We start from the raw sequence: 12,030 nt of genomic DNA, 5'->3' as shown, positions 1-12,030 counted from the left end.
ACACACTAGGCAGAAAATAAACATGGCAGAATGTCAAAGAAAGCTGCCATGATAAGGAACATAATGAAACAGGTACATTACATGTTCCTCAGGGATCCAGTATTTATTTAAAAAAAAAAAAGCATTAACAGGTATATAAGTTTACATCACACAGAAGCACATGTTTATATTATGTGCACCAAGAGGCCTAGAAAGATACATGAAACTTAATAGCAGTGACCTCTAGAAAATGGGATTAGGAATCTAAGAGGAACACTTGACACTTACTCCACTGACTCCTACAAATGAAGGAATCTAAAAAGGAAGAAAAATGCCTATAGTCCCAGCTACTAGGGAGGCTGAGGCAGGAGGGTCCCTGGAGTCCAGGAGTTTGAGGTTGCTATGGCTATGATGCCACACACAGCACTCTGGCCTGGGGAACAGAGTGAGGCGTTGCCTCAAAAAAAAAAAAAAAACTTGGTAAACAGTCTGTGAAGCTAGTGAACGATGCCCCATGATCATATCAATGTGCACAGCTATGATTTAATAAAAAAAAAAAAAAAAGTCAATCATGGGTATCTGTGGCTTCAAAAGAGAGGAGACAAAAGTTCCTTGCTAGTCCTCAAGAGCCTGCTTGGCTGGAAATTCTTTTCTTTTCTGTTCCCCTATCCCTTTGGAGCCTTGCCCCGCCCCTCACCTATCAGGCTGCACAGATGTTCTTTGCATGTCTCATCCTTTTTTTTTTTTTGCAATTTTTGGCCAGGGTGGGGTTTGAACACGCCACCCCTGGTATATGGGGCCAGCACCCTACTCCTTCAGCCACAGGCGCCGCCCCATGCATGTCTCATCTCTTAAGTGCCTATGTGTGTGTGAGGCTCCCATCTCCCTCCCAAAAGACAGGAAGAGTAGCATGGTGGTTTAGAAGTTGGGCTCTGGGGTGGGGCTCACTGAGATCCTGCCTCAGCAACCACATGACCTTATAGAAACAGATCGTCCCATTGCACTTAGGTTTTCTCTACTAGCCTCCCCCTGAAAATAAGGGGGGACGCTAGTAGCCACACCATAAGGGGACTTATGTAAGGAATCAATGTGTGGCAACTGTTTAGCCAAGTGTTAGGCACATAACAGGTAACTGTAAGTATGGCCTGTTATTATTAGTATTGTCATTTTGGAGTTATTGTTGTGCACACTTTAAGCTAGCAATTGCACCACCAGATACTCAACTTGAGGAGATCAAGGAAATACACAAATATCTTCCTGATGTTTTCCACATTGTCTACAATACTAAAAAGTTTAAAACACCCTCAACAAAACACATAAGAAGGAACCAATGTGGCGGTGCCTGTGGCTCAAAGGAGTAGGGCGCTGGCCCCATGTACTGGAGGTGGCAGGTTCAAACCCAGCCCCAGCCAAAAAAAAATACTGCAAAAAAAGAAGGAACCAGTGGTAGACACTTATGGTTATCCATATGACAGATGATTATACAGTTCTGTAATTCTAGCACCTTTGGAGGCCTAGGTGGATCACTTTGAGGTAAGGAGTTGAAGATCAGCCTCAGCAACATGGTGAAACCCTGTCTCTACAAAAAATAAAAAATTAGCTGGGCATGATGGTGCACACCTGTAGTCCCAGCTACTCAGGAAGCTGAGGCAGGAAAATTGCTTGAGTCCAGTAGTTAGAGGTTACAGGGAGCTATGATCATGCTATTGTACTCTGGCCTGGGTGACAAAGTAAGACACTATCTCAAAAAAAAAAAAAAAGCAACATAACTAATTTATAGGGAGAGCTCTTAACAAAAACAATGCATTATAAAACAAGCAAATAGGGAATGAAAAATCCCAGTTTTTATAAAATACACACACACACATACACACACACACAAAGATATATCCACAGAAGAGACTGATAGTATATATGCCAAAATGTTTATGGGGGTATGAAATTTCTCGGGTGGTGGAATTACAAGTGATTTTTATTTTTCCTTGTGTTTTCTTGTATTTTCCAAGTTTTCCAAAATGCACACATCTCTTCAGTAGTAAAAACAATAATTTAACATTATCCTTTTAAGAAAGGTCACAGAGGCATTCAGGGTCACATTACAAGAATGGGGGTCCTCAGGTATACCTCCCTGCAGTGAGTCTTCCTTCCTTGGCCCCAGGCAAGTCTCCACCACAGGGTGACAGGCCATTCTGATATTTCAGTGTCTCCAATAGGGACAGGAAGGACTGTGGAGTCCCTGGAGGATTTATCTCTCGAGCTAAATGTGCCTTCCATCCCCAGCCCCTCACCCCATGCACACTCACTGTCGGAGAAGCTGTCGCCCCTCCTTCCACACCAGCGGGCTGTTCTCCAGCGTGACAGACTCCACAGGGCCATTGGAGACTGGAGAGAAAGGAGGAGGCTGTCTTAGTCAGGGTACTGCCTCCTACCCATCACCTCCTCCATCTTCCTCACTCTTCAAACCCAAATTGGTCACTGTCACAAGTCCTATGGTGTCACTTCCTGAGTATCTGAAACCCACCCTTTCCCCTCTGCTCTTCAAGATTCCTCCTCCCTGAAGATCCCTCAGCTCTGTCTCCTGACAGTTCCCCAGACTAGTCCCCATACAAGATCAGGGTTTTATCTTAAAACTCAGAGCAAGTTGCTATTTCCCTACACAGAAAGCTGGCCTGGTTCTAAGAGAATGGGCAGACTGGGTTCAAGTCCACTCTGCCACTTCCCAACTATATGACCTTGAGCAGGTCAGTGTAACCCAGGTCTCAGTTTCCTCTACTAAGAAACAAGGCTGATAATGGCATCTACCTCTTGGGATTTTTGTGAATATTACATTAGATAATTTGTTTAGTATTTTATTCATCAAACATTCACTGGGCATCTATGTTGTGCCTAGCTAGGGGCTTAGGCTATATCAGGAAACAAAGACCCCTATTTTTGTGGCACTTACATTCTAGTTAGAAGAGGCTGATAATCACCGTCAGCCTGGAGTGTTAAGGTCTTTACAGTTCACCTTGGCCAAGCTCCCACTGTTACCTGGCCCACCCTACCATGTCCTTCCTCCTTCCTACTTGCCCAGCTGCACTACTAACTCAGGTCCCCTAAAGCAAGACACTATCTCAGCATGCACCTCTGTTCATCTGTACACACTCTTCTCTTGCTCCCCTGCTGGGGAACTGATTCTTCTTTTAAGAAGCTTAGACTTTTAAGGGATCAGAGGTCAGGGACCATGTCTACCTTGCTTTCTGCCATGTTCCTGACTTGTGACACAAAGCCAACACCCCATAAATAAACAAATTTTCTTTTCTTTTCTTTTTTTTAATTCATTTATTTTTTCTTTTCTTTTTCTTTTGGGGGTAAATGACTGAATGAGAATCCAGTTCAAGTGCTCTTTGGTGAAGTCTTTCTATTTATTTATTTATTTATTTATTTATTTATTTATTTATTTATTTTTGAGACAGAATCTCACTATGTAGCCCTCGGAAGAGTGCCATGGCATCACAGCTCACAGTAACCTCAAATTCTTGGGGTCAAGGGATTCTCTTGCCTCAGCCTCCCAAGTAGCTGGGACTACAGGCGCCTGCCACAACACCCAGCTATTTTTTGTTATAGTTATCATTGTTGTTTTGCAGGCCCAGGCTGGATTCAAACCTGGCAGCTCCGGTATATGTGGTTGGCGCCCTAGCCGCTGAGCTACAGGTGCTGAGGGCTTCTCCAGCTTTCTGATACCATCCCAACACCTGCCCCCCACAGAGGGATCCCATGAGCTGGTCATGAGTCTGTCCCTGTTTCACAGAGGGAGTCAGGTGGGACTGGCCCCCAAGGCCCAGCATAGTACCTGACACAGAATAGCCTGCAAGGGAGGGGCCCTGAGAAAGATTCCTCCAGGGGCAGCATCAGTGGTTCAGTGAGTGGGATGCCGGCCCCATACACTAAGGGTAGCAGGTTCAAACCCGGCCCCAGCCAAACTGCAACAAAAAAATAGCTGGGCGGGGGCGGCGCCTGTGGCTCAGTCGGTAAGGCGCCAGCCCCATATACCGAGGGTGGTGGGTTCAAACCCGGCCCCGGCTGAACTGCAACCAAAAAATAGCTGGGCGTTGTGGCAGGCGCCTGTAGTCCCAGCTACTTGGGAGGCTGAGGCAAGAGAATCGCTTAAGCCCAGGAGACGGAGGTTGCTGTGAGCTATGTGATGCCACGGCACTCAACCGAGGGCCATAAAGTGAGACTCTGTCTCTACAAAAAAAAAAAAAAAAAAAATAGCTGGGCGTTGTGGCTGGTGCCTGTAGTCCCAGCTACTAGGAAGGCTGAGGCAAGAGAATCGCCTAAGCCCAAGAGCTGGAGGTTGCTGTGAGCTGTGACGTCACAGTACTCAACCGATGGTGATAAAGTGAGTCTCTGTCTCTGAAAAAAAAAAAAAAAAATAGAGAGACTCCTCCAGCCCCTAGGGCCAGTTCTGCTTTCTATGGAGCAAAGCAAGAAAGCAGTACCATCTTCACACTTCTCTACCACACTGCCCCCTTTGGAAGGAAGGGGCCTCCAACAGGATCAGAGGTTGGTACCTTGTTCTGACACATCTGGCTTCTTCTCCCCCTGGTTCAGGTCTGTCCCAAACTTCAGTTTATGATACTTGGCCCTAAAAGAGTAAATGATTAATGAGTAAGAGATGTAGAAATGTAAAGTCAGCAGTCACCTCAGGAATCTCAAATCCCAGGGCCTTCCCCTAATCCACTCTCTTACCTCTGAAGGTGAAATGTCCCCTTGTACCCCATGGCCCGGTAAAGGCAGTGCCAAAGATGGCATGGTAGTAAAGCAGTCATTCCAGACTACCTTGCTATCTCTGCCCTAGGAGTTCCCGAATTAGTGACTTATCCTCTTGAACCTCAGTTCCTTATCAGAAATAGTATCCGTTAGGCTACTGGAAGGGATAAAAAAGGTGGGCCACCATCATGAATACTGCTGCTGGTTCTTGAATGCTATGTCTTTTTCACCCCTCCTTCCTCCAGAACCCTATGGTATTGGGATGACTAGAAGAGAATGTCTGACCCCAAATCTCCCTTAGCTGGGAGAAGCACAGCCAGTGGCTTTCATTGATTATTTATTTATTTATTTAGTGTGTATGTGTGGTTTTTGGCCAGGGCTGGGTTTGAACCCACCACCTCCAGCATATGGGATCGGCGCCCTACCACTTTGAGCCACAGGTGCTGCCCGCCAGTTGCTTTCAGACTGTGCTTAAGACTGACTCTCCGAAGGCAGGGTCAGGGAAGGGAGGAGGGCTCACCTTTCCTGCTTTAGCGCATATTCTAACATCTTGATCCGCCGCACCAGGTCTGTCTTTAGATTTTCTTGTCCCTTCCTCTCTCCCTGGAGGAATGCCACCTGAGCCTGGGGAGACCAGGGAGACAAAAGCAAAGGAAGACAGCAGGGCTCAGACTCCCCGAGGGTGGCCCCTTACACACTCAGGTACGGCTCCAGCCCCTTCCCACCCAATGACATGCGGCAGCCACTTCCTCAATGGAACACCAAGAGGACATGCTGGATCTGTTTCCAGGGAACCCTGCCATGTCACCCACAATGAAAGACCTTGAGTCCTTTAACCCCTGAAATTAAAATAGAGGCAGCTTGGGTCTAACTTGGTGACTACACTTTGGGAAGAAGTCAGATCAAGGATGAAGGTAAGGAGGAGAGGAGGCATTAACAGCCTGGACTCCCCCACACCCCATGGCAGGTGCCAGCCCTAAGGATGCTGGTGGAGGTGGCATCCCACTATTCTTACCAGAGCATCTGTTTCTGGGAGGCGTAGGAAGCTACTTCTGGAGCTCAGGGACAAGAGTGGGTGGCTCGGCTGAGCTCCCGCTCCAATACAAAAGCTTTAACTAGACCCCCACTGTGGGGACAAACTGTCCCACTGCATTCTGCCCAGGGTGTGAGAGAGATGTGCCACAGACATGACCCAGGGCTCCTGCCAAGCACTTCACACTAACTGCTGGCTGGGGCTGTCTAATTTGTTCTGGTCTGTCAACAGGTCATTTGGAGACACTGGGCCAACTGCTTTCAAAGCAAGATCCTGGTCCCTGACCATGTTCCAGAAGCCAAAGCCTAGAGGCCAGGGCTCTTCCCTGGCTTCTCCCCAAGTGCTCTGCTGTTCCAGCCCCAGACAGCCTGAGCTCCAGGCCCAGCTTTGACACATTTGTGCTGCAAGATCTGAGGCAGGTCACCAACCTTCTCTGAGCCTCCATTTGCCCCTCTAGGAAATAGGGCTCATAAGAGAGCCTCCCCCCATGTGTTACGTTCTGCTCAGTCCAACCCCTATCATAAGAATACAGGCTAATGAGTCTCAGTTTCTACTTTTCTTATCATTTTTATTCTCTCTGTCCATTCTTTCACAGTTCCTCAGGGGAGCTATGATGCCTCTGAGTCTGGAGACCAATCAGATATGAATGTCTCTGGCTTACAGGACTCCTGCCATCATGGCCAACTGCATCTTCTTGGTCCCAGCTAGCTCCTTGCACACCATGTCCCTGCCGAAGAGCTTCTAAGACTCCACCAGAAGCCTCCAGCCTCTTCCAGGCTGTTCTCAGTCTCAAAGCCTCACACCAGCGCTATATGTTCTGGGTAACCTCCTTGATGCCGCCCCTTACTGCTTCCCCCGCCATGGAGTTCACTGGACCCTGGCGCACTGCCCCATGCACAGTATACTCAGGCCTGCTAATACCTCCATCCTGCCCCAGAGACCAGGTGTCACCCTCAGGTTAGTAGAGCACTCAGGCCAGGGCAACAAGCACATTCATACATTGTTGGTGGTTCATGAACTGACACACCCTTCCTGTAGGGCAATCCAGCAATATCTATAAAAATGTTAAATGCACATTTTCCTTTTGGTTCCACTTCCAAGGATTTATCCTACAAGCATACATGCAATGGTAGGCCTCCTTTTGAATAAATAAAAAGGGATATACATGCATTAGCAGGGGTCCTCAAACTTTTTAAACAGGGGGCCAGTTCACTGTCCCTCAGACTGTTGGAGGGCCGGACTATAGTTTAAAAACAAAACAATGAACAAATTCCTATGCACACTGCACATATCTTATTTTGAAGTAAAAAAACATAACGGGAACAAATACAATCACACCGCCGCATGTGGCCTGCAGGCCGTAGTTTGACGACCCCTGCATTAATGTATGACAAAAGATCATTCACTCATTCATTTACTCCACAAATACTTATTAAGTCCTGACTATGTATCAGGTACTGTTGTACATGTTAATCCTGAGGATACAGCACTGAACAGAATGGGGTTTATATTCTAGTGGGGGTGGTGTAGGACATCAACAAATCAATGTATGTAATGGAAAAGAAATCTCACCTCTCCATTGAGAGAACGGAACCTTTATCACCTTTAACATTTTTACAACACATATGTTCACAGGTAACTGAGGACAGCCAGACTACTCACAGGTGATTGATATAGCTAAAGTGGAAGTTTCTGCCCTTTGTGGGGCTTTTTGTTTTTTTGTTTTTGAAATAAGGTCTTACTCTGTCACCTGGGCTACAGTGCAGTTGCATCATCATCGCTCACTGTAACGTCAAACTCCTGGGTCAAGCAATCCTCCTGCTCAGCCTCCTAAGTAGCTGCGACTACAAGTACACACCACTATGACCAGCTAATTTTTTTCAATTTTTAGTAGAGACAAAGTCTCCCTCTTGCTCAGGCTGGGCTCAAACTCCTGATCTCAAGCAATCTATCTGCGTAGGCCTCCCAGAGTGCTAGGATTTCAGGAACAAGCCTCTGTGCCTGGCCTCTTTTGTCTATCTTCTCTGTCCCCCAAATCTATACAATAAATCATTTTAGAAGGTGGGAATAAGGCTGGGTGCAGTGGTTCACTCCTGTAATCCTAGCACATGGGAGGCCGAGACAGGTGGATTGCCTGAGCTCAGGAGTTCAAGACTAGCCTAAGCAAGAGCAAGACCCCATCTTTAAAAAAATAGGTGGGTATTGTAGCAGGCTTCGTAGTCCAGCTACTCGGGGGGCTGAGGCAGGAGGATCATTTGAGCCCAAGAGGTTGAGGTTGCTGTGAGCTATGATGCCATAGCACTCTACTGGGGGCAAGAAAGTGAGACTCTGTCTCAAAAAAAGTAAAAAAAAGAAGGTGGGGACAGAAGTGGAGAAGAAAAAGTCAATCATTAAACACAAACCCCCTATAAAAACTAACCCTGAAACCTACTGTTCTATTAAAAAGATTTTGGATGTTGGGCGGCGCCTGTGGCTCAAGGAGTAGGGCACCGGTCCCATATGCCGGAGGTGGCGGGTTCAAACCCAGCCCTGGCCAAAAACCACAAAAAAAAAAAAAAAAAAAAGATTTTGGATGCAAAAAAAAAAACACAAACCCCAAGTTTCTTCCTTATGGTCCTCCCTGTCCTTCTGAGCTTCCGTTATGGATCCTTCTCCTCCCAACCCAGCACAGACTGCTGAGAGCCTACACTCATCCAAACCCACCACCATGTGGTAACTGCCCACCACATGTCAGGTACTGTGGAAGGCACTAGGAAGTATCTGAAAAGCCACATGGATCCTGTTTCCACATGGCTCTCGCTGGAGACAGGCATGAGCAGCAACTCACATACAGCATGACTCGGTCCACAGTGAGTGACCAAAGTGTGCTATGGGAGGAGGGACAAGGAAATGACAGTTCACCTGAGACCTAAGGCTGACTAAAAGTTGGCCTGCTGTCAAAGTGCAGCAACAAAAGTTGCATAGTGAGCTTAATAAGGAACTCTAAAGAGTCCAGTGCCACTACTTGAGAATGTGTAAAAGGCTTCAGATGAAAGTTAAAAGAAGTAGAGAGGCTGGCAAAGGACAGAAGCCATGCTATCAAATGCAAAATTATCCCAAAAACATAGGAAAGCTATGGAAGAGCGCTGTAGGCAGGAGAGAGAGAGGTAACCATATTTGCATGTTACATAGTAACCCCAGCTATAACTAGAGAACTGATGGGAGGGTGGGGAAGGACAGCAAAGCTAGAGGCAGAGGCACAAATCATAGAAGGGGGCAGTCACAAAAATCCAGGAAGAAATGGCAGTGGAGCAAAGGACATAGTGATGGTGTCTGTGGGGGAAGAAGGTGGAGTCCACTATGCTACCCACCTCCCTACTCACTCAACCACCACTCACATCTCTCCCACCACCTCCCCTAGCCTTGATCTCCCCTTTCCCAGTCACCACACCAGGATCTCAGACTTTGTTGCAGAAGAGGAAAGAGAACCAGAAAGATGTGGGTGAAGTGTCTCAGGTTGGTGGAATCCCACCAGAAAAGGCAAGTGTTAGTGGCCAGTCTCTCCCTGGCTGCAAAGCACCCTCTACAAGGGCCATGGTGGGTGGGCACCAGATCTGGCATCTGGAAGTGCTCTGTCCTCTACACGCACCCTCTGTCACTCCCTCTGGCCAGACTAGGAGAGCAAGTGCCCCCAAACCATTCTGATACCTGGCTCCTGCCTTGGCCTCTCCTACCCTTTGGCTATTCACTCTCTAGCAAAGGAGCATTTGAAAGGGTTCCCAAGGAGTCCCTGAATCTTAGTATTTCCAGGAGCTGAGGCCCCTCTGAATTGGCAGCTTTATTTTCCAGCACCCCCAAGAGGGGTTCCTCACTCAGCACCATCTAGCCACCCAGCTCTGCATCTCCTAAAAGCCTTCTTCCCAAGCTTCAGCAGCTGCTGGAGGAGTGAGTCTCCAGTGGATCCCTCAGAACTCCCTGGGATGCTGGAAGTGGGCAGGGGACGACTCTACACTTTCTGTGCTGGCACTGCACTCATTGCTGACTCCCTGTCACTGCTCCTACACGAATGTCAAGTTCAGATCCCTTCCCCAAAGGTTACTCCTGTCCTCAAAGAGCTTCCCCCTCTCAGAGGTACCACAGAACAGGGGCAGAAGCGTACAATCTAGAACTCAACTCTGCATGAACGTGAATAGCTCTCTGAAGTCTCCTTTGCAAGCTAGTTTTCTCGGCTAGCCTGAAAGTTTCCAAAGGACAGAAGCCATATTGCCTACTTCTGGGAACACCTCACATAGCAAATTCCTGCTTACATCAAACTGCAGCTCTGCCACCTTCTTGCTCCACACTCTGGGTGCCTCTTGGCAGGATTACAAGGGGCTGCCTTTGCTGCCATTCAGCACACAGGTACTCAGCACTTACAAACAGCGTGTCTTCTGCCAGGAGCAGCTATTATCAGCTCTTCAAAGAAAAGTTATTCAGAGTTTGTCAAAACGAGCTGATACTGTCCACTGTCCGGGTCTTAAAGAATCTCATAGGTGAAGTCACACCTTCTGTAAGAGGGAGGTGCTCAAGTAAAGGTGTGTAGAAAGAAGTGCTGCTGGGGATGTAATCTGGTGGGGCAATGTGGCAGAGCCAATCACCATTTGATAAACACATTCACTCTGCTATTCCCTCCATCTGTTCTGCCTTATCCTCACATGGGCATAAAGGACATTCACTGTAGCTATGTCTGATGGGGAAAAACTAGAAACAGTCTGAAAGGCCATCAAGAGGGGTTAAACTAAATAAACTATGGTACCAACATCCAATGGAATGCTATGCAGTTATCAAAAATAATGAGAAAGAGGCCAGGCACAGTGGCTTACACCTGCAGTCCCAGCTACTTGGGAGGCTGAGGCAGGAGGATCACTTCAGCCCCAAGTTTGAGGTTGCTGTGAGCTGTGATGACACCATTGCATTATAGCCCCCCAGGCAACAGAGGGAAGACTCTGTCTCCAAAAAGAGAGAGAGAGAGAGAACTCTGTGCTGATATGAAAGGAACACCAAAACACATGATGTGAAAAAAGTCACAAAATGATACATGTGGGATGATCTCATGTATTATACACACACAACTACTTTTATAACAGTAACAGCTAGGGAGGAAAGCTGGAGAGAGGAGGAGGCAAGGGAAAAAGGGAGGAACTTTCCCTGTTCACTCATATATATGTGTATACATACATACACCACATGCTCGAATTATTAAAAGAACAAAAAAAAAAGTGATAATGCTAAAGCCTAAATAAGAGAGAGCCTAAGTTCCTCTCTGTTCCCCAGAAGTTCCTCTCAAATTGCAAGAAGGGTCACTAAGTAAGTGGAGAAGCACACAACTAAGTAAGTGGAGAAGCACACATCTTTCCTCTAGAATCTCAAAGATCAAAGGTGGTATTGGGGGGGTGCTATAGGGTTCACAGTGTAAAATTCCAAAGACCCACACCTCTGCTATTGATACAGGACAGGTGGCACCCCAGCCAGCTCTGAAGAGCTGAGGGGAGGACTGCCACCTCCACCCTGGTGGTATTGGTGCAATGGCAGCTGGCAGAGGAACCAGAGAGGGCTGGTGGGGGTGGGGGAATGGGGGCAGGAGGTCCCAGTGGCCAGAAGGGCCAGATTACTGCTGGGAGACACCAGCACCTTAGTGTCTCCCTCCCCTTGCATTTGCAGCTGAACAGGGAAGCCCCATTTCCCAGGCCTGGTCAACTTCATGTAGGTTTCCTAGGCCTGGGAATCAAAGGGATTGTATCCATTCATTTGTTAAGGAGTCCAGGGCCAAATGTAACTACAGAGGACCCATGCCCCTAAATGTAACTACTGAGTCCTGCCAAATGTAACTACAGTGGACCCATGCAACTAGATAGATAGATACACACACACACACACACCCCTGGACAAAGAGTCCAGGAAGAGAGAGCTTTTTCCCCCTGACTTGTGTTGTTTCTGTCAGGAGCTTTGTTGTTTTTGTATTCTTTTCTGTAAAATTAATCCTGTCTTACCACTGATCTGTGGTCTGTGGATTCATTCTTCAAATCACCAAGACCAAGAACCTACTGAAGATGAAATTCCGGTATCACCATGACTGCTGGATGACTGTGAGGTCATTTAGCTTCCCTGAACCAGTGTTTTCATCTTTACAGGGTGGCAGAGAGATATACTGCATGGGCAGAGAGGTATAGAGCCTTGTCACTCCTCTGCTGGAATCCTTCTCAAAGACTCCATTTCCTCTTCCAAACGTTTTTTAAAAGGGGGGGAGC

General features: G+C 47.3%; 1 protein-coding gene across 2 annotated transcripts in view; it reads right to left on the bottom strand.

Annotated features, from left to right (window-relative positions):
* STRN4 (striatin 4) overlaps window positions 1–12,030 on the bottom strand; it is a 29,289-nt gene that overhangs the window by 14,843 nt on the left and 2,416 nt on the right. For both annotated transcript variants that reach the window (XM_053604169.1, XM_053604170.1), the window contains exons 2-4: window positions 5,252–5,355; window positions 4,533–4,606; window positions 2,283–2,361 (exon numbers count right to left, since the gene is read on the bottom strand). In XM_053604169.1, the coding sequence (XP_053460144.1) occupies window positions 2,283–2,361; window positions 4,533–4,606; window positions 5,252–5,355 (257 nt within the window). The remainder of the gene's footprint in view (window positions 1–2,282; window positions 2,362–4,532; window positions 4,607–5,251; window positions 5,356–12,030) is intronic.

Source organism: Nycticebus coucang, chromosome 10 (genome assembly GCF_027406575.1).
Source record: "Nycticebus coucang isolate mNycCou1 chromosome 10, mNycCou1.pri, whole genome shotgun sequence".
Lineage (NCBI taxonomy): Eukaryota > Metazoa > Chordata > Mammalia > Primates > Lorisidae > Nycticebus > Nycticebus coucang.
The sequence above is the reverse complement of the archived record's forward strand: the minus strand, read 5'-3'. Positions and strand labels throughout refer to the sequence as shown.